Source organism: Parambassis ranga, chromosome 22 (genome assembly GCF_900634625.1).
Source record: "Parambassis ranga chromosome 22, fParRan2.1, whole genome shotgun sequence".
NCBI lineage: Eukaryota > Metazoa > Chordata > Actinopteri > Ambassidae > Parambassis > Parambassis ranga.
The window spans coordinates 3,626,176-3,647,040 of record NC_041042.1 but is presented as its reverse complement, the minus strand read 5'-3'; the positions used below and the strand labels follow the sequence as shown (position 1 = coordinate 3,647,040).

General features: G+C 43.3%; 1 protein-coding gene across 4 annotated transcripts; it reads right to left on the bottom strand.

Annotated features, from left to right (window-relative positions):
- Nucleotides 1-20,865, bottom strand: stxbp5b (syntaxin binding protein 5b (tomosyn)). Of its 4 annotated transcripts, none has more exons than XM_028394747.1 (29): nt 20,352-20,865; nt 18,825-18,922; nt 15,761-15,842; nt 15,416-15,516; nt 14,087-14,221; nt 12,756-12,819; nt 11,721-11,804; nt 11,372-11,495; nt 11,164-11,242; nt 10,107-10,261; nt 9,956-10,028; nt 9,728-9,875; nt 9,523-9,590; nt 9,378-9,418; nt 8,966-9,186; nt 8,685-8,869; nt 8,449-8,574; nt 8,060-8,211; nt 7,275-7,358; nt 6,801-6,863; nt 6,671-6,727; nt 6,530-6,577; nt 5,367-5,417; nt 4,170-4,409; nt 3,384-3,741; nt 3,129-3,294; nt 2,940-3,051; nt 2,633-2,853; nt 1-2,542 (listed from the first exon to the last, which is right to left on the bottom strand). In XM_028394747.1, exons 1-29 carry the CDS (start codon nt 20,496-20,498, stop codon nt 2,501-2,503), a joined length of 3,525 nt encoding a protein of 1,174 aa, XP_028250548.1. In that variant the 5' UTR covers nt 20,499-20,865; the 3' UTR covers nt 1-2,500. The 4 variants fall into 4 exon arrangements, with proteins under 4 accessions (XP_028250548.1, XP_028250546.1, XP_028250547.1 ...); XM_028394745.1 differs by lacking the exon at nt 7,275-7,358 and adding an exon at nt 5,071-5,199 and having other exon boundaries at nt 20,352-20,864; XM_028394746.1 differs by lacking the exon at nt 7,275-7,358 and having other exon boundaries at nt 20,352-20,864.

The window sequence follows — 20,865 nt, the reverse complement described above, 5'->3', positions numbered from 1 at the left end:
AATATATACCAGGAAAATGTTTATTGTCATGTCTGGCGGATTATTATGCACAACCATTGTTCGGACGTAATGTGTGTTATTCTTTCCCCCAAAAAAATTACATTAAAGGTATTCATTTTTAATAGATAATTATTGAAATTAAAAGTATATATATATTTGTTTTCAAATATATAAATATATCATAGAATCATTAACCTGACATTGAAAACAAATCTGAGAGTGAAGCAATCAGCATAAATTGGCAAATGACACAGATAAGCATAGGTTCTGTCATGTTTTGGTCCTTTGAAAAACAAGAAATATGGGACTCAAAAGAAAAAAAAAACATGTTAAAATTATACTAACAAACTTATTTTAAGTACAAAAAAATAGTGCAAAACCCACACAGCTGCTGTTCCAAATGGGTTTATCTCAGTAGTATATATTAAGATTCAAATCAGCCATCTAAAAGTGAAGAGTTTTATTCCAAAACCCAGTATCTCCACCTTGGATAAAACATGTTTTAATACTCTAAAATAAAAACTGATTAATTTACTTCTAATCAAAGCTGGAAATGCTGACTTTGGAATGAAACTCTTCAAATTCTCTTTGCACATGTACAGCAGTTTGGGACAGTAATGAAGGTTTTCAAGCCCATAAAAAAAACAAAAAAACAAGCAAAGCCAATCTGCTTCCCCTCTTCCTGACTGACGCTTACCTTTAAGAAAGGAAGGACAAAAAAAAAAAAATCAAGACAACTTTGTGAAATTAAGCAACTCTTTGGTGTCGGAAAAGAACATGGCCGCAAGCGTACAGTATGTCACATCGCCTGAACCTGCACTGTCAGATTTGTGTCCAACTGTCTCGCTATTTACAACATTTGGCAGCAATCTGGACCGACAAACTCTTGTTTCTCTTTTCAAAATAACAAAAAAAACCCGACAGATGATGCTCCTATATTGACACAAATAGCAGCATATCCTTGCACCTCATGAAAAAAAAAATCTAACTACAATAGGATTCTAGTTAATCACATTGAAAAACACTTGTCAAGCAAAAACAAAAACCTCAGAAAGACCTATTGTAATACGCTGTATCTATGCAGTTAGTATAAACATTGGCGCCCATACACATATTCCTGAATATATGTATGTTCACAAACACACAGATATACACATAGGTAAGAGGTTAGCATATATGCATCATGAGGCAAAGGCAGAAGAGAAACAGTTTTTAAGTGAACGGTTCAGAGTGAGATGACCAGCGGCACGGCGTGGAACACTCTGCCGGCAGCTACGAACACACAGACGGCGTTATCACTTCCATTGTGCTGTAAAGAGACACATGCTTTTTTCCCTACACATTGAGAAACAAGACAGAAGAAAACTGCTACGACAGAATGCCAGAAATAAAAACTTAAACTTTGTAACCAAAATATACATTTATGCTTATTATATTTAAGGACAATCTTTGTCTTGCCCGTCAACACATCATCTTTATAATGTGTGACTTGGCTACATCCCCTTTGAAGATTACAAGACCCTTCAGGGGTTTTTTTCCAGTGTATCCACTAATTTTTCGGATGTAAACTCTTTATTGGGGGTAAACATTTTTCATTTTTTTTGGTGTTCTTCTTTTTCATTCATGTTTATCCTACACTGATCCAATAAATAATAAAACCAAAGTGACTCTCTCAGCTAAAAACAACTCGAAAAAGGTGTAAAAAATTATGATTGGTGATGAACTAGGGTTCTACCAGCCCTTATTCTGTGAGAGGCAATAGATTCATTATCTCCCTGTCCATTTTTTCTACTATTCTAAGTGCTTGAAAGGCCCTTTCTGAACATATAAAGACAAAAACAGACTGACAAAGGGTTAAAGGACGAATGCTAAAAAAAAATAATTTAGACCCCAAAAATCAAACAAACACAAGTCTTTCATTGATTCACTCATTCCTACAGAGACAGACACGTACATTGACTTGATTTCAAGTACAAGCGTTCATCAGACTTTTCTCCTCATTAAGTCCACTGTGTTTGGCAGACACCGTAAAGGGCAGAGAAAGAAAAAACTAAAAGAAAAACAAACAATTGCAGTCAGGCCACCACAAGTACATTATTATTTTTTTTTTGCAGAACTGTCTTTCCTCTTTCAGAACAAAACAGCAAGGTGTGTAGAGATATACTGTATATATGAGACATATACGAGTGCATGACGAATATGAAAGGTCCCCTCTCTCCTGGTCTGCAGACTGATGTGATCATCGCTCTCAGGTGAAATGGAAGAGAGAGATCCATTTCTTTCGTATTCTCACTGCATTGGCCCGTGTCCACTCTGCAGCAGTCCCCCGGTGACTGAGGTAATGCAGAGTGATGATATTGTGCTGAGAACAAAAAGCATGATTCTGTTGAATTCCCCCCCCCCCCTGTGGAGAGAGACAGAGAAGAGAAGAGGGACCTGCAGCTCCTCAGAGATACTGGTGTGTGCGTGATTACAGAGTCCAATGCTCCACGCGCTGCCATCAGAGCTGGTACCACTTCTTATCTTTGTACTTCAGCATCATCTGAGGACAGTGAAGAGGAAAAATGAGGGTTAGACATACCGAGTTCACCTGAAAACTATGATGCTGTTTAGAAAGATGCCTCTTCCGTACATCGTGGGCATGTTTGGAGAAGGACTCTGCACTGGCCATCATGGCTGCTGTTCTCTCCTCCAACTCGCCCAATTTCTGCCCTCTCTCATCCAGAGCTATTCTTGCACGAGCAAGGTCTCCAACAACACCCGATGCTGCACCCTTCATGCCCTCCATGCCGCCCGGGCCCGGGATGTGCTGAGCCAGGCTACGAGAGGCCTTCCCGGCAGCTGTTTCACCAACTAGCAAAGACAGGAGAGGTAGAAAATAAAAGAAAGGTCTATCGTTCTCTCCTAAAATATTTATATAATAAAGAGTCTGTACTCACAGAGGTCCTCCCTGTCCAGAGACTGAGCTCCTCCCCCAAAAAGGCCTTTGAAGAACCCTCTGTTTGGAGCCTCGGGTGTCTCCACAGGGGTGAATAACTCACTGAGCATCTCCTGAGGAAGACAGGATTATCAAGACTGAGCTCTAAAGCATCACAATGTTCCAATCTGTTCCAACTCGGGTATCTGACCTGCAGGTTGTCGCAGGTCTCCTGGCTGTAGGTGATCCTCTGGATCTCGGTAGCGGAGGTGAGGTACAGCGCCTGACCCAGGTTAGAGAAGCAGAACGTTCTGGCTATCCGCATGTCTGTCAGCGGCAGGTAGTTCACATCCAGCAGAGGCCGGAGACTGGGCAAACTGTGATCATACATAAAGTAATGAGCATTGTACTTTTGTTACAAAATGCTCTGTACAGATCTAACCAAAGCCTTAGGAACTGATGATACCTCAGCGTCATGATGTGCCCGTTAGCACAGAAACAGGCAATGCAGTTGGCTCCGGCCATCTGCACGACATCAGCCCTCAGCACAAAGGAGCTCTCTGTGATGTTGTGTTTGTAGATGCGGGTTTGGGAGGGCAGGGCCACCACCTTGGCCTGTTTCTCCGAGCACAGCACGGCAAACTGGCCGTCCGGGCCCTCTTGTGACGAGGGAGGGGAGGCTGGCCTGCGCCTCCGACCCTTCTCCTTCTCTTCATCTGATGCATTCGGGTCATACCATGGCTCGTAGGAAGGGGGCAGCAGAGTTCCAGTGGAGTCCAGCAAGGCCATAGTCATGATGCCTCCTTTGAGACGGACCAGAGTGCCTGAAGAATGTGTACGACACCAAATATTTTCAGTTAGGAACAGTCAAATTAAACCAAAATATAAAAAAATATGGTCAACAGCAAGGTCAGTTTGCCATAATAAGTTGTAAATCTTTATTTGCAACCTCTGTACAGCAACTGTAATGGACATAGACAATCTTTGACCATCTAATGTCGTCCAAAAAAGAGTTTCACTTGCTGTAGTTGTTGCACTTTTGCTAATAAATATACAGTAAGTGACTCAATAAAAACGAGAAATGAAAAGCTTCCCATTCTGTGGTGTCATCACAATCCCCCTCCATCTATCTCCTCTTTTTAGTGTCACTGTTTGAGATTGAACTGTTTGTCAAAAAAGGCTGTGATGTATCTTCCTGTCACACACAGATCCCCATCTGGTGAATAATATCAAGTGCAGTTCAGCCTCTTACCACAGGAGGCAATGCCGACCGGCTGCTGCAGCCGCTGGTCCCCGCCGGGCGGCAGGCTGAGGGCCACCATCATCACAGAGCCCTGGGTGGTCCCCACCAGCACACAGGGGCTGATCACGCTGTCCGTCTTCCTGGGGAAACTCTCACAGAAGTAAAAGGAGGAGATGGCCTCTCGAGACTCTCTGTCTATGCTGGTTACACTTGAACTACGTGAGCGAGTGAATGAGTTATCCTTGGCATCTGGACGGCAAGAATGAGCAGAAAAAACACAAGAATGAGGAAGTGATTCACAGAAATAAAAAAGGGTTAGCACAAATTAACCAGCAAGAAACAGGAAACTCAGTTACAAGGTTAGAGTTTCTTGCTGCTATAACAAAGCAGAGCACACCTTCCAGAGAAACGACCAGTGCAGAAAACAACACATTTTACAATGTGGACAGAAAAACAGTGAGATGCTCACGCACAGTTTACATCCACTGAACCATTTTTTCTTTGGGTGGCTTTTTTCCATATCCTCAAAGGTAGAGATATGCACATAGTACTACAGTGCCTCCCAAGGAAAAACTGGTATTTAAGGAGCAAGAATTATTAATGCCTCATTGCTGAGCTGATGCCAGCTGCAACACAAGCTTTTACCCTCGTTAAAAAGATAATGAGGGATTCCAACGTAAACACAAAAAGATCTATGACACAGAAGGGAAGGATAAACACATCGCCCAGCCCGTGTGCTCCTCACAAGGAAAAACTGTAAACAGCAGAAGTCAAGCCAGTGGAACCTCCTCAAAAAGAAGGAAACGGTAACTGTGAGAGGATTAGTATCACATGTCAACAAATAAAGTCCCAGTAGTGTGGGTTAGTTATTCCACTTCAGCCCAAGTCGGACCATGGCTGGTCCACTCACTGCGGATGGGTTCTGACAAAGCTCTACAGACGGCAAGCTTTCGGCCCATCATGGCCTCCGTGTAGCCTTCTTTCACGCAACAAAGGCGCTTCGTAAATGTCCGAGAGTGCCATCGTTGGAACCTATGCTCTGCTCCCAGTGCAAACAGAGAGAGTGTTGGTCTCAACTTAGGGCAGAAGATCCCATCAGGAGTCTCACAATCACAGCAACACGCCACTACACATTCAGCAATACTATGAACCTATTAAGGAAACACAAAGGATCTGAGAAACTTAAAGGCATTTGTGTTGGCTTACCCTGGTCTGGCTTTTGCTCACTAGACGAGCTAATTTTCCGTGACATCTTGGCTGTAACAGAAACAAATACCCCTAATTTATGATGAAAGATGATGACTGAGAGTTTAGAACTTTATAACAAAGGAATCAATCATTATTTGTTGCATCTTTTACTGTGCAAATCCGTAAGAAAATTTAAATCCTAATGGCGTGGTGACACTATCTGCAGGGCAACTGTTGAGGACACACATGGTCTGCAAAAGACAACTCATACAGGGTGCAAAAAATATTCAAGTAATTTTTGTTTGGTTCTTTGCTCTTCTTGGGTATGATTCCCCAAAAGTTGCCTGTTTCAGTGTACAACCACCCTCACAGAAACCATGTGAATACAAACGAAGCAGAGAAGCATCACAGACAACCGGAGGGTGCCTGTAAAGTCAAACAAAGCAAGAGGCAGTGAAGAAATAAGGTGATTACAATTCAGGGAACATAGTTATGCAAAGAGAGTAGGTGGAGAGAAAAACATAATCAGTGGCTAGTGAAACACTGAAGCCCTGGAATCAGAAACACACACAGCAAGTCGAAGAGAAATAATTCACTTTAAGAGGTTAGATATTAGTGATGTAAAGATCGCGGCAGGGAGCAGATTTTCTATGCTTTAATGGGTCAAGGAGGGGGGCAACAGTGGCGCAGTGGGATAGCAGGGTTGTCCAATAACCGGAAGGTTGGTGGTTCGATCCCAACTCCTCCCTAGTCACTGTTGTGTGTTCTTGGGCAAGACACTTCACCCCACCGCGCCACCATTGTATGACACTGCTTGTGCAGCAGCCGTAACGAATTTCCCTCTGGGATTAATACAGTATCTAAAATAAAATAAAAAGAAAAAGCTTTAAAAGTAACATGTTCCCATAATACAGCTAACAATATCTGCATAGAAAATCTGATGCCTGAAATTTAAAAGTCGTGCACATCATAAGGAATCCTGATTAATTTTAATAAATCAACAATAAAACTCCCCAAAGTACCGTTTGTGATTAGTACAAAAATACAGTTCTTGAATGCGCTTTCAGTCTTTAATTGGCACAAGACGCACAGGCTGATTATGGCGCAGCATGGTTAGAAGGCTGTCATTCAGAGAGAAAGAGTGAGCCATCACAAAGAGTGCAGTCTGGAACATACAGTACCAAAGTCATTGGCAACCGTCTTGGAAAAGCGTCTGCTTTTGAACTTCACTGGAAATAAGGTTCGAAAATGTAAAATCAGACAAACGTTGGCCATTTTTAACATCTAAAATCTAAGGGTACACGTGTTGGAAAAAACAGTACCCTTCTCTATGAACTTCTGCTTTCGTTCATCATCTGAATTGCATGGTGAGGTAGATCCTATATGAGAAACAGCAGCATTTTGAGAAGTACAGCACTGGTTTGTGGCGTGGTGCACATCACAGAGGCTTACCTGAAGTAGGTGATTTGCAGCGGTCCTCTGAGGCGTTGGACCCATCGTTGGAATCACAAAGAGCTAGAGGAGCCATAGAAAGAGTGATTAAATATGGAGCCTATAAACTCTTATGTTATGTCCTACAGTGCAGGTGATGGTGAAAATAAGGGTCACCTAGTAGATTAAAGGCAGGGGGAGCTACCTGTCAAATGTACTCAAGTGTGTCTAGTGCAGGGGTCGGCAACCCGTGGCTCTGGAGCTGAAGGTTGCAGACCCCTGGTCTAGTGACACAGGTGGCAGCATTTAAAGATACAGAGCTCCTGTAATCCTCCCACAACACTGCTGATTTCTAAGGTAAGCACTGGAGAGTTTGGGATGCTAATAATAATAATAAAAAAAACAGGGAGTGCACAGGACCGAGGGAAAGGCTTGGAGGACAACAATGGTAGGGTAGGAAGGAGAAGAAATTCTGACACACTCTGAATGACTTACTCAAGTGAGATGAGCGTAGTTTTTTCACAGACTCAGAATACAAGTTAGAAAGTCTGGACATGCAAGACGTCACAGTTGGAATGTCTTTACCAAATCACAAAAGAGAGACCAACAGTCAAAATGGTGAGACAGAAAAATGACAGGAAATCATACAAGAGAAGAAAGCACTGAGTCTCAGGGGCTCGCCGCTAAATTTATCATCATATATTTATCAGCTAATATTTATTTATTCAGTTTGCATAAATTAAAGATGCAAATAAAAGAGTCTTTAAGTCGAGCAACAGGCCGCTGAGACTGAAAAGAATGAACACAAACAAAGTGAGTGACAGGATGATTAGGCAGAGAGAGAAAAACACAATAAAAGATATGACAGAACAGCAACGCTTAAAAACAAGCTAGTAAACAAGTCTCATATGTCACTTTGTCAGTGAAATGAATCAAAAGATAATTCTGTCAGAGTGGAGCAGCTCTGATATGGCACTCTACAAGGATCACAAGCATGCATGCTCCACTGTCTTTGCTCTGTCCAACTGAACAGATGGAGAATCTGTCAGCAATGCCCCCTGTTGAGGGAGAGGAGCTACTGCAGGGGGCGGTGCTCATGGTGCGAAGTCAGGGCAGCTGCCAAGTGTCAGCTCTGCCTCCCCTAACCCCCCCCCCTCTAACAGCCAGATAGTGTTTGGCAACACACAGGAATAAAACAAAAAATATTCAAATGAATGAAGCACTTGGTGTGTTTTATTGAACAAATTAAACAAAGCTGTGATTGGTGGAGTGCAGCTCACCTCCAGAGGGCTGTCGTGCTTTACGTGGGGAGTGAGGCTGCCTCTGATAGGGGTCAGATGGACTGTACAGCTCTGATGTACCCATGTTGAGAAGCAGAGTTTTCTGGAGGTAGTCTACCACAGCCAGACCGTTACTGTTTCCAAACACCACACTGAAAAACACAGTGGAATCAAGATTCAGATGCTATTTCTGTTACTTAAACTATAATTTAGGCAGGCTTCATTTACAGTTGTACTTTCCAAAATGCACAATTGCTGCCTTCATTTAGACAGGATGCAATTAAACTTCTCTGCTGTAACAGATTTAGCACAAACTGGACCAGGATAACCACCACTACGAAGACAAGTGATGTGATTTTATGTCAAAATATCAGGCCGGAGAGACTTACAGGCCGTAGGAGGAATTGATTGCCAGGCTGGTGATCTGCTGAGGCGGCTCCCCACTCACCCACACCAGCTGGATCACCAGCTCCACCTGGTAGCCCGGAGACTGCTTCAGCGGGGAGCTCCGCACCCTGCATCACACACACAGTGGGATAAGACAGCAGGCTGTACTTCACACTGGAATGAATGATCAGCCTTTGAGTGCGATGCGTTGACAATATGAAAAGGAACGTGTCCATACGTTAGGCATGGTATATTGTCTCGTGGCCCATCAGAAGAGTTGGTGCCTGTGGAGGGCTGAGTGGGAGGCTCACTCTCCTGAGGGCTGGTGGAGGCTCCTGAGGTTGGCTGGGTGGGGGTCTGATCCCCTCCTGGGTCAGGAGAGTCCACATCGCTAAACTCACACTGCATCCGCACCTCCAAAAGCTAAACACACGAAACAAATGACAGAAAAGGAGGCTTACTTTGGCGGGGAAGAAGGACTAATTTCCCCTAATACTGTGGGAGTGATTGTGTGCCTACCTGAACAACTTCAGTAGTGACTTCCTGTTTGCTGAACCTATAGATGATAACGTGAGCAGACACCCCGGCCACACAGAGCATCCTGCCCTCAGGACACCAGGACAGGGTTTGGATGGCAAATGGGTCCTCATCCACTATATCGGTGTTTGGCTTGTCCTCCTTACCACGAGCCCTCTCAAACACCTTGGCAGTCTTCAGCTTGTACAGCACTTGAAGCATTACTTTGAGAAGAGTGAAGGACAAAAAACCCATGATGGTTCACTGGCTGCAATCAATGTACTCAATCAGGTTAGAACAGGCGATGTGCTGCTGTGTCTAATACTGTAGTCTAAAGCTCCTGCAGTAACATGTCAATAAGGGTATGCAAAAATCAGCAACATGGCATAAAACCAACAAACAGCAGAGTACTCACATGCAGAAGCATCCCAAAATTTGATGGACCCATCAGCATGTCTATAGGTTGTGGAAAAAGCAGAGGAAAATATTTAGAAAACTGAATAAACTGCACATGGATGTGCACGTGGATCAATAATAAACTGATTAAATTAATCACAGACCCTGTGATTATAATCTCTGGGTAACTCTGTGTGCCTTGACCCCAGTTTCCCCCACTAATGGGCCATTCCTGAAATGAATGAGGAGACATTTGTTATTTACTTCTGCTATCTGCTACATTAAAGTAAGCTTCTCTCTGCAGTGCTGTCTCCAAGAGCACATGTTCATATAAAGTGCACTTAAATGCTACAAAAAGGAGTCATTTACCTTCTTGCTGTAACCTTGTCTCTTTTGCCGGATGCCGACAGAGTAAAGTGCAGGAATAAGTTCAGCAGGACAGTCGGCAAAATACTCACAGCAGGTCACTGGTGATTCATGAACACTCAACGGATATGGACTCTCAAATATTGGATACCTGTGATAACAATTATATTGGAAAATCAGCTGCCTAATCATCTATGGTCTCGCAATTTTCCAAGAAAGCTGAATAATTACCCAATCTGTCCTAAGTCTATTACAACTAAATCCTTCTCCAGAAGGACCACCACAGCATAAGGCTCCTGAAAATCTGGGAGACAAATCAGAACCAAGTTAAAAATGAACCCGACAACCTTTCACAAAACAAGTCCAGAGTGACTCTGCTCACCGTTTGGATATGGAGTTTCACACAGCGTTAGGAAGTCTACAATAGGGTAGTCCATCTCCAGGACGGCAGTGCTCTTTCCATGCATCACAGTCAGACAGGCTCTCCTCCCCACAGTGTCGTAAGACAGACCTCCAGACAGGACCATGAATGGGTCCCTGAGTTCAGCAAACAAAACACTTTAATTGCTTTTTCAATAAACTGGGTTTGTTGTGGAAAGGTAGAAAGCTACAGCATCCAATGAGTGCTTCAACGGCTGAAAGGGGACGTCAGATTTTACTGTTGTGCTTGGCTCTGGAGATTGTTTGGCCCCATTTCCTAATTTTTAATTATAATGACAACTATATTAATCCCTGTCCTCAAATACCTGAGAAAACGTTGGGAATAATTAGATCAGTTTCTGACAGATAATGCCAGATTTGCCAGATGACCCTCGTTGAAGGGCTCTCTCATAGACTTCAATGTTAAATGGCTTTTGAATTTTTATTAATATTTTGAAAACAAAACATATTTTAACAAATCCGAATACAAGTTTAATAGCCCTTGAAGAGCTGAACAGAATGATGTTTGAACGGTTTCTGTAGCTGAAAGCATGCGGAACTAGTTACATGTCAAAGTTGAAGGTGGGTTTGAAGGCTCCTCCATAGACTCCCATGTTAAAAATGACGCCGAAATTGCTTAATATTTAAAAAACTATAATATTTTGAAAAAAACTTGAAGTTGACCCAGAATGTCCTCTGTGAGATGAACATTCTGATAGTTGAATGGCTGAAATCGGTCAATGTATACTGAAGACGTACGGAAGAAGAAGAAGAAGAAGAAAGAGGGTGAAGAGGTTTGATTGCGTAGCAGCAATCAAACTAAATAAACAAAAATAATCACACAGGGCCTTCCTAGCTTTCCATCTAATTTCCACTGGTATAAAGATGCTGTCAAGAAGTCTCGCCTCCATGTATCTAACATGGAGAATAACAGGAAAGGCTACTTTGAGTGCAGGATATGGTTTAAAGCAGAATCGGGTGAGACACAGGAAGGGTGGGAACTCTCCACCGTCACTTACCCAGCCCTTGTTGTTTTGTACTCCACTTTCAGGATAGGCTTGCATGGTTCTGGCTTTTTTCCATCCTTAGGCTGCTTTCCTGTTGCAGATAAAAGAAGAATACGGACACATGGATGCACAGTATACGCCATCCATCTGTTTCTGTTGTACAAGTCACGCCTTAATACATATATAAACAATACAACTGTGTGTACACAGCAACGCCTACCATGTGGCGTGATGATCTGTGCAGGCTTGGCTGGGGTTCGTACATTCCACGTGGTCAAAGTGCCATCAGAGTGGCTGCAAACAAACTGTTTACCCTCATGGTGCCATGCGACTGAGTGGATTGCCTTAAAGACACACACAGCAGCACATCATCACTGCAGGAACACTTTCACTGGATGGTATTTTTTAGCCCACATGGAGGTCTGATATTTAAACCCAGTTCAGGACGTGTGTCTGAATCGATCGTCCGTGCGGCCTAATCAAGACTGAAACCTGTTTGTGAGGCAACAGAAAACTGAGAAAACTAGCTCCCCTCACTAGAATTGAGCTGGAAGAAAATAATGCCTTACCTCATCATAATTGTAGCGGTAGTCAGCTTTTTTGCACTTTAAATCCCACAACACCACTACCCCGCACTCGAATCCAATCAGAAGCTGCAACAACAAGAGAAGCAAAGCTCAGCTCAGCTGATTGCTGTGAAAAACCACATTCTGCAGCATGAAGTTAACATGACCGCTGTCTGTGCTGCTCAGTGGATGGATCATCTTCACAACTTGTTGTTTTTTTTTTTAACTAAGCAGACAATATTCAACACATTTAAAGAAGAAGGAAGTAGTTAACAGTAGTTAGAAGGAAGTTAGTGTTGACTTACTACTCAGAGTATTCACAGAAGTACAACAATATCGGGTTCAAACACAGCTATTGATTTCCAGAGATGTTTCTTTCTAAGGTGGAGTTAACAATTCCTGAGAAAAACTGCTCATATTTGAACTCAATAGCCAAACAAACAAACACACGGCTCCTTCCAGTGTTCCTCTGTGAGCTCCACCCACCAAATTCATAGACACATGGCTACTAAAAACATCTGTGACACTGCTACATGTATGTTTCTTTTTTAGGTTCTATGTTAAATCTTGATTTTAAAAATAGAGGAGTGGCATTTTTTGAGGTAAACAGAGGATGAGGTGCTTTCCAACATCTCCAGATAGCTGAATGAAAGTATAAGCATCGTTGGAAATGTATTTTCAAGATCTCAAAAAAACTTATTCCAAAGTACGCTGGCTCTAGGTTACATTCTTCCTCTATCTTGACATTTCCTGGAAATAATAAGTGAGAGAAGAAATCTTTTCTCTTCGATTCTGACACTAAAATCTGAAGTAACATTGACATTTTAATTAGCTAAAAATGTCCTGCCCTCATTCTGCACCGTAGCCGCACAAACTATATTGACATTGTGTCGTCTGTGCGGCGGCAGTTATTCAACAGAATGAAGAAAAGAAGAAAAAAAACATCACAAGACAGAAAATAAAATGGAACGTTTGCTTCTAGGTGGTAGACATGTATCAGTTGTGAAACAGGGTATGTGGTGTTTAACAGTCAGTCACCTTGCCCTCATCCATGGGGTTATCACTGATGTGGACAACAGGCCCTGGGTGTGTCTTGGTGGATCTGTGAGACAAGAGGCAGAAGAAAAAAAAGAGTAAAATTTAAAAATATTTGGGTTGTATGCATGGGCGAAGTACGAAAAAAAGAGGCAATGAGAAAAATCAAATATAAACAAAACTCTGGTGCATCAGTGCACCAGAGAAAGAGACATGACATATGAGAGAGAGAGAGAGAGAGAGCAGGGTCACATGAGGGTCTATGAGAGATTATAGTGCGTGGAGACAGGATCACCGTGGCAACAGAGCAAGGGGCATGGAGGAAGTGAAGGGCTGGCCTAAAGAAAAGTGTTGCTGCCTCTGAGTGTGGTCTGGCTCCAGTGGCTAATGATCTCATTGCTGCTGATGAGTCGATACAGTCAAAAGATGTCGCAGTGAATAAAAGGGAGGGAAGGAGCAGAATATGCACTGGAGCCGGTATTCACCACAACACCATCGCTAAGACAAGCGGCTGCTTTTCACATCAATAGTCATAATAATAAATGTATGCTGTTTATTCCTTAAAATACAAGACCACGAGTGCTGTGTCTCACTGCAGGAGTGTGAATCCACAAGTTTACACAGAAAGCAGTGTGTGTGTGTGTGTGTGTGTGAAAAAGACATCTCTATCAGGGATCTGACAACTCTCCTGCTAACAAATGACTGAATGTTATGTTTTCAATTTCACATTTTCCCTATAATCAGATGGGGAAAATCCTTTCCCATCTCCACTGTCTGGTTCGTTATCTGAGCTGGACGGCACACTTTGCTTTGACACTTTCAAAACCCAACGTTAAAAACGCCAATTAAACAATTTTTGCTGCCTGTCACTGTTTAAAATCCATTTTTTGAAGCACACTTGTGGGTGCTGTAGAAAAATGACAACTTCTACTGGCTTAAGTTTTCATTTCCCAAAAATAATAATCAAAGACTTTTAAAGGTTTTTTGACACTTGGGCACGGTTACAATGGGGGATGTCAGGGACACAGGATAAGTCAGAGAGGGTCATCAAGTGGGCACTTCCTATCTAGAGATTTTCTGTTAAATCAGGCAGCAAACACCTCCCAGAAGACTCAACAGCGAGTCCTGGCATGGCACAATCACCACCTCCATTGCCGCCCTCACACTGATCGGAACTACACATTCTCAGCTTACAGGACACACTGTATCTGCAAAACACAGGCATCCACATTCCTCTGCATTTCAGAGTTTCCTGGTTGAGTGTCAAGTGCACAGAGTAGATATGCAAAATGGGCGGAGAGGAAAGGGACGACGGTTGCGAAATACAGACTCACAGTTCGATGGCTTTGTTCCACATGATGACGTAGCCTGAGAGAGTGAAGGACTCCACGTTGACAATGTGGATGTTTCCCCTTTCTGAGCCGATGTACAGCCATTTGCTCTGGAAGGGCAGGTGGCAGTATGTGATCCTGCAAGAGATCGGGATTCAGCACAACATTCAGCTTTTCATTACCTCATGACTCAATCCCATCTAAGGGGTCATCCTCGTTCTAATCGAACTGGTCCAACTGCAAGGAGTAGCGAGTGACTAAGATTTAATTATAAAGGCCTTGCACTGTGTCACACTAATGAAGCCCGACTATATATAGATCAGAGGGGAGGAATAGCAGAGTAAATACTGCTGTCTTTTCTCAAGTGGGTGGAAGAAACATTCAGTCATGCACCACATTTAATATCAAACTGTCTGGGCTCAAGTTAAGTGATTTGCTGCGTTTGACTGTCCAGAAATCATTTGAAGTGATTGTGAATGATGGATTCTGATATGAGAATCCACCACATCAGTAGCAGCTAGCTGCTAACCCAGCGCTGGACATTTAAACCGTGTCCTCTTCCATTTGACGACAGATCGTCCTATTCTAAAATGTTCTTTTGAATGCGTCGTATTTTCTCTGTTCTAAAGGATCCTCCTGAGCCTAACCCAAAAATATCCCAAGATGCATTGTGCACTGGTTATAGTCGGTTGCAAACGTAACTAAATGACTGCAGCTATCAAAGTTGCTAGGCAACAGGAGTGGCGAATCGTGACAGCTGGTGACGCAAATACGACATTCTCCATATGCCAGATCGAGATTCAACCTCTGTGGCCCTGAATGGAGACGCAGCTACAAAGTTAGACTGCCGGTTTATTTGTCTGCATGCTGTGTTAAAATAAATAATCAATGCACTGCTTTTTTTTTTTTTTTTTTTTTTTTAAATCTGATTTAAGGGCTGAGATGAAATCAATTTGCAAGATAAAACAAAACACACATTTAGAGAGCCCATAGACCTGAGCATACAGCATCAGACAGCTGTGGAGTTGGGTAATGTAATGGACTCTATTCCATCCATAACAATATCATTTGATCCATTATTATTATTATTATTATTATTGATAATTGCATCAGAAAATGCTATTGAATCTCACATTCATTCAATATTTTACCACAAGAGGACAAGCGATGCATAATCCTCCCAGATCTGATGGCAACAAAATAGCTAATTATACAGTGCGAAACATGTGGCCAGCTGTTCGGCTCTGTGTTTCCCTTTGTTCACACATCACAGAGAGACAGATGCAGAGTCACTGCAAACACAGAAGCACAGAGAAAAACACGGCACCGTACCTCTCCCTGTTAAACTTCAGAGAATGCAGGATAGCAGGGATTTTTTGCCTCAGGTTCCACAGGTGGATGCTGTCATCAGCTAAGGCACTCACCAGCGCCCCCTGCAAGAAGGGTCACACACAGAGAGGTTAAACCTTGTAGCTGTGCTGTTTTATGTGGCTTTATGTGCTAATACTACTATGTAATCAATGTGTAAAAGCATAATTCATTCATCAATAGTGATCCATATTAGCAGCAGCATCCAAGATATCATGGTGGTGGACAGTGAAGAGAGGAGGAGGAGGAGGAGGAGGAGGAGGAGAGAACATCAAACAATGATACAAGAAACAGGAAATGACAACAAACCTCGTTGATCAGGAACTGGAGCTGGATGACAGCAGCACCGCTCTCATGCTGACAGTAGCACTCCACACCCGCACGGCCAAAGCTGAAAGTTGGCTCCGTCAAGGAAAACTAGGCAGTTGCAAGTCAAGTTTATGCAAAACATAAACACATTTTTCCAGGCTCAACTGTAACTTGACATTTCCAGCTTGACAAAAGCATAAAACAAACCGAAAAGGTGAACTATAAATAAAATCAGTGGGCCTTGTCTCTTTATTTATTCACATGCGTCAGCCAGTGTGACGGCAGCATGATCGGGTTAACTCACACCTTCTCTGCTGGACTGCTGAGTTCAGGTTGGAGAATTCATGTGAGCCTAATCCGCCCATTCAACAACAGTAGTTAGACCACCCATTCAGCTAACAGGAGACGCGTGGCTTCTATTTGAACTGTGTGCTCGCTGAAAGACGGAACAAAAATTGCAAGACTGCAGGCACCCGGGCTGTTATGCATTCCACAGAAACCTCCAAATACTTTAACAAAGCCTTTATTTCAGACAGGCCTGTAATCACCTTCACAGAGATAGTAGGTGCACAGACACCAGCACGAAAGAAGAGGCTGCATAAGATCTAATCACACAGAGGATCTTTAGACAAACAGATTGGCCACAAAGGTGCACTGTTTCCCATACTCTTGATGTGTTCATGCCAAAGAAAAGCTCCAAAGAGGTACAGTTGTGCTCTTTATCCGAGTCCAGTTTGAGCTGAGACAGCATAATAACTCTGAACAGGATTAACGCGGCTGTGATCAAACAATCCCTCAGTTCCTTGAACAAACTAAGGTGGGGTTTGCAGGAGTCTGTTGTTTCAGGACAGACTCAACAGTGGGCATCACTCCTGCAGGAGGAGGACAGCAGCAAACACAGACCTTCAGACCTTCAGCTGGCGCCAGCTGACGGCAGTTGGCAACTGAACTCACATTCACCCGTGACCTTTCTGTCCAGTTTTAGCTTCTGGCCCTTGTAAGTTCTGTACAACATTTGTCAGAATTATTTATGGATATCATGTCTCCACACAGGTCCACAATGGAGGAGGAAGAGTCATCAAGTCTGTTTCATACCCTCTGGTCATGCATAAATAAGAAGTGAGAAGAAACAGTCTAAAGAGCAAGGATGCTAACATGTAGTCCTGCTGCGTGTTCTTATCAGGATGGTGCAGTTCATCCTGGCTGCTAGTTGCAGGTTATTCCTCTGTGAGAATGAATATCAGTATAGAAAAGGTGTCTTAAGTGACACTGCTGCAATGTGGGTTAGTAGTGCTGCTACTTTCAAGGCGAGCAGGAAATTACAAAGACAAACCTCAAAACAAGATTTTATCTGTGTGGAGAGCAAGTAGAGACTTCCTTCCACACTACACCAATCAGAACCCTTTACTGTGACCTCACACGTCAGCAGCAGGTGCAAAATACACAGCCTGTCCCTTTATGACTTGTTTATTATGACATTCTGGCACAGTGAGAACACAGAAAGCTAAGTCATACTACTAAGAGCACAACTTTTTTTCTTCCATCTTGAACATTTCAAGATCATAACCAAGACTCTACAGATGTCACATGAGCCTCTCTTCAACATCAAAACTTCCCCATTTGGTAAACCAGCGCGGTTCACCACAGCATTTCAACATCAGCAGGTTTTCCTGCAGTCAACTGATGATCATCAGCACAGGAAGTTTCCTTTATCATGTGCGCTAACAAACTGTTAAGTTGAGCCTTGCTACTGCCAAAAGAAGAGGAAGCTACAGGGTCAGAGGCTGCAGTGGGAGCTACTCAAAAGCAAAACTAGTCATTCCCCTGAGACGGTTAATTACAACTTTCAAATTAAAGTCAAGTTTGAAAAAGTTCAGTCTTTCACTGTCGTTGGTGAATTATCGTTTGTTGCCAAAACACAAGGCAGCCTCTGGAGCGAGCGCTGGAACGAGCAGGGAAGTGTCTACAGTAACACACTGATTAAAACACTGTAGTAGAGACAGATCTTGTAAAAGCAGACATTTATTGCTTGTAGACACCTCATTGAGCTTATGTCTACTGAGCTGTGGCAGCGTTTCCAAACTCCAGGGGCAATGAGGTGGATCGATACAGCCCGTCTTTTGATAAATGGACCAATTGCCTGAATGACAGTAATCCCATCAGCTCCACCTTGCACATTAGGACAACATGGAAGCTGTGTGTGTGTGTTCTGTGGGAGTCGGCCACTGAAAACACACCGCTCCTCTCTTAATCTGGAGAGTGGATAAAGACAATGACGGGGCCGCTTCTAATGAGAGTCTAAACAAAGCAGATGGGCCTCCTCTAAGCAGGATATCAGCACCGGGGGAAGCCAGAGTTGAGTTGAAGCACTTACAGGTAAGGCCCTGAAGGCATCACAGCAGCATCACCTACATATGAGTAGACCATTACTATCACACGCAGAGTTTTATCATCTGAATTCCAGGGGCACTTTTGTTGCTGTGACTCAGTTTGTTCTGCCGTAAAAACAAATTTTTATCCGTGAACACAAACAAATACAAAACTGACTTCCAACTGCCCGAGGGGGGGTCACAGTCAGATCACCACGGCAGCTTGATTGTGCATGTGTGTCTGTGTGTGTGTTGTGCACGTCCAGTTATGTTTACAGCACATATGAAGTGGCATCCTGGCACTGACTGGGCAGCACAGTTGATGAGGTTGGCTCCTCGGCATATGGCAGAGGAGCTGTTCATGCTACTGCAGAGATACCACTAATGAGCCCGGGTGCTCCAGGAGAAAGAAGGCTGCTGCCTGCATGGAAACACATCTCACCAGCTAGTTTCTACGTATTTCCCTCACAGTGGTTCAGATATTTGTTCTGTTGAATGAGATCAAAAGAGGCAAAAAAAAGGTCACTTACTGGGTGAATTCCTCAGACTATGAGGAATGCTGAATGGCAGCTTATGGGTTGAAGTTTGCAGAAGTGACTCCACAAACATGGGGGTCTGGTGTGTGTGAAAATAAAAATCATCCAGGCTTTAATTACTCCCTTGTGTGCCTCTCTCTCTTTTTATAAAAAGGATACAGCCTCAACGCTCCAGTCTGAGTCCCAATGGCCAAGATTTTCTGTACAGGGTCAAAGGCCATGGAGGATGGTTGATAGGGGAATCCATGACGCACAGTCTGCAGGAGAGAGCAGAATTTATATCAGACCTCCAGTCATCCAATCAATCACCTCCGACACAGTCAAGCTGATGTTAGTGGAGGAAAAACATTAACATAATCTCCTAGAACTTTAATCCATCAATGTGGAAAATTAGACTCATTAACAAAATAAATTAGATAAAGCATAAACATTAGCACAAATGGGGACTGGGATATTTTTCTGCTTTCTAACTGTCTGCCTGATCTGCCTGATCTGTGCAGGCTACAATCCTGTAAAACAGCAGTAGTACATTCATACATTTCAATCCATCCTGAGGCTCATATCAGAAGCCATGGATTGCTCTTCCTTGCCAGGATCATGCAGTCCCCCAGCCACCAAAATATCAGCATCATCATCATCATCATCAGCCATCTATAACTCAATTGTTTCTAGTTGGAAACCTTGCCCAGCCATCCATGAGCTGCGTGCAGCTTGCACCCGATTATGTAACAGGTAATAATGCCGTGGCCCTGTAACCTAGGGACGTGACCTGTTAAGCTCTCAGCTGACAGGGAAGCTGGTGGGCTGGCTCGTCAATATGTGGAACACATACCAGGCACTGCCCAGGCCAAACAAGGTTTGCATTATTAAACCGTGGACTGTGACTCTAAAAACAATATTCACATGCATTGGAAGACACAGACACATACAAACAAGTTGAGGCTTAAGCTTTAGTATGAAATCTCTGCTTCTTTGTCCTGAAACCTGTTTACATGCAAACGTGTCCTGGTTTATATGAGAGCACAGTCTATATTTGCATTTTGAAGAATAAGATGCTAACAAGGTGTCTAAACCAGAATAAATGTGCCAGATTACATGTCAACATGTTAGGTTCTTCCTCCGGCACAGGAAGGTGTTAAATACATGCAAGAATATTCTGCTTTCTGCCAGGTAGCAGGCGATATATTCTGCTTCCTCAAGACCAAGATGAGGCTCTAAAGCAGGTTTTTCAAACCATAATAACATGCACAGACCATCACTCCTTCAGATTAATCTAAATTACACTGCTGTGGCCTCATATTAGCTTAAATTATTATTTTTACACAGTAATGGTAAAAGATTAAGCTCAAAGTCAGCAAATATGGTGCTAATGTACAACCACTGCTGCAAGATTAGGAGCAGGTTTGTTATTGGAGGCTAAGTTAGAATGATAAAGAAAGAGCCATGGGAAGCTGGAAACAACCAGGGGGACCCAGCCAAGCAAGGCAGCCAGTGTGCTTAACATTGATTCCCCATTAATGTCACTGTAGCTGTAACTACTACTGTTAATATGTGGCTTTAAATCAGCTGCTGAGAGGGCTTCACCGGGCAGCACGGACGAAAACAACACCGCCAGTGTTCGGTCACGCCGCTGTCATCTGACTGTCAGTGAGCAGAACCAGCCTGTTACCATGAGCATGAACCCACCTTGCAAAGCTGGAAATGCTCCGACTGGAGAGTCTCCTGGACAACATCGTTCTCCTTGGGAGTACCAGGCTGAGCAGTTGCGGAGGAGGAAGACGAAGAAGCCGCTGTCAAGCCGTCCAGCACCTTCCTAATGTTAAACTTCTTCATTTTCCTCCGGTACAGACGCGAACGTTTGAAGAAAACAGATCAAGCGAGCTACCATAAATTGGATAGAGAGGGGGGGGGGGTAGCTGCTAGCTAGTTAGCCGAAATAACGCACAGTTAATATCTTTCTGTATACATCTCACATGTTACGGAGGGTGTTGCCAGCGCACTCTCCAAAAGCACCCGAGTCACGAACATTGATTAAGCGTGTCCTTTCCGATATCAACGGTAATCCGCCATTTATATGGCCAGCTTTGTCGTTATTCGATCGGGATCAATCGTTTCCGTGAGCTGTTTCCCCCAGCATAGGGCTCAGCGGGTAGCAAGCTGGCTACGGAAACGCAGTGAACTGCAGCGGGGATTGAGTCTG

Coding starts and splice junctions, on each gene's coding strand:
- stxbp5b (XM_028394745.1), bottom strand. CDS start 20,498: ATGAAGAAGTTTAACATTAGGAAGGTGCTGGACGGCTTGACAGCGGCT. Junction 3,295..3,383: donor GGGCACATCATGACGCTGAG/GTATCATCAGTT, acceptor GTATGATCACAG/TTTGCCCAGTCTCCGGCCTC. Junction 2,854..2,939: donor TCTGGACAGGGAGGACCTCT/GTGAGTACAGAC, acceptor TGTCTTTGCTAG/TTGGTGAAACAGCTGCCGGG.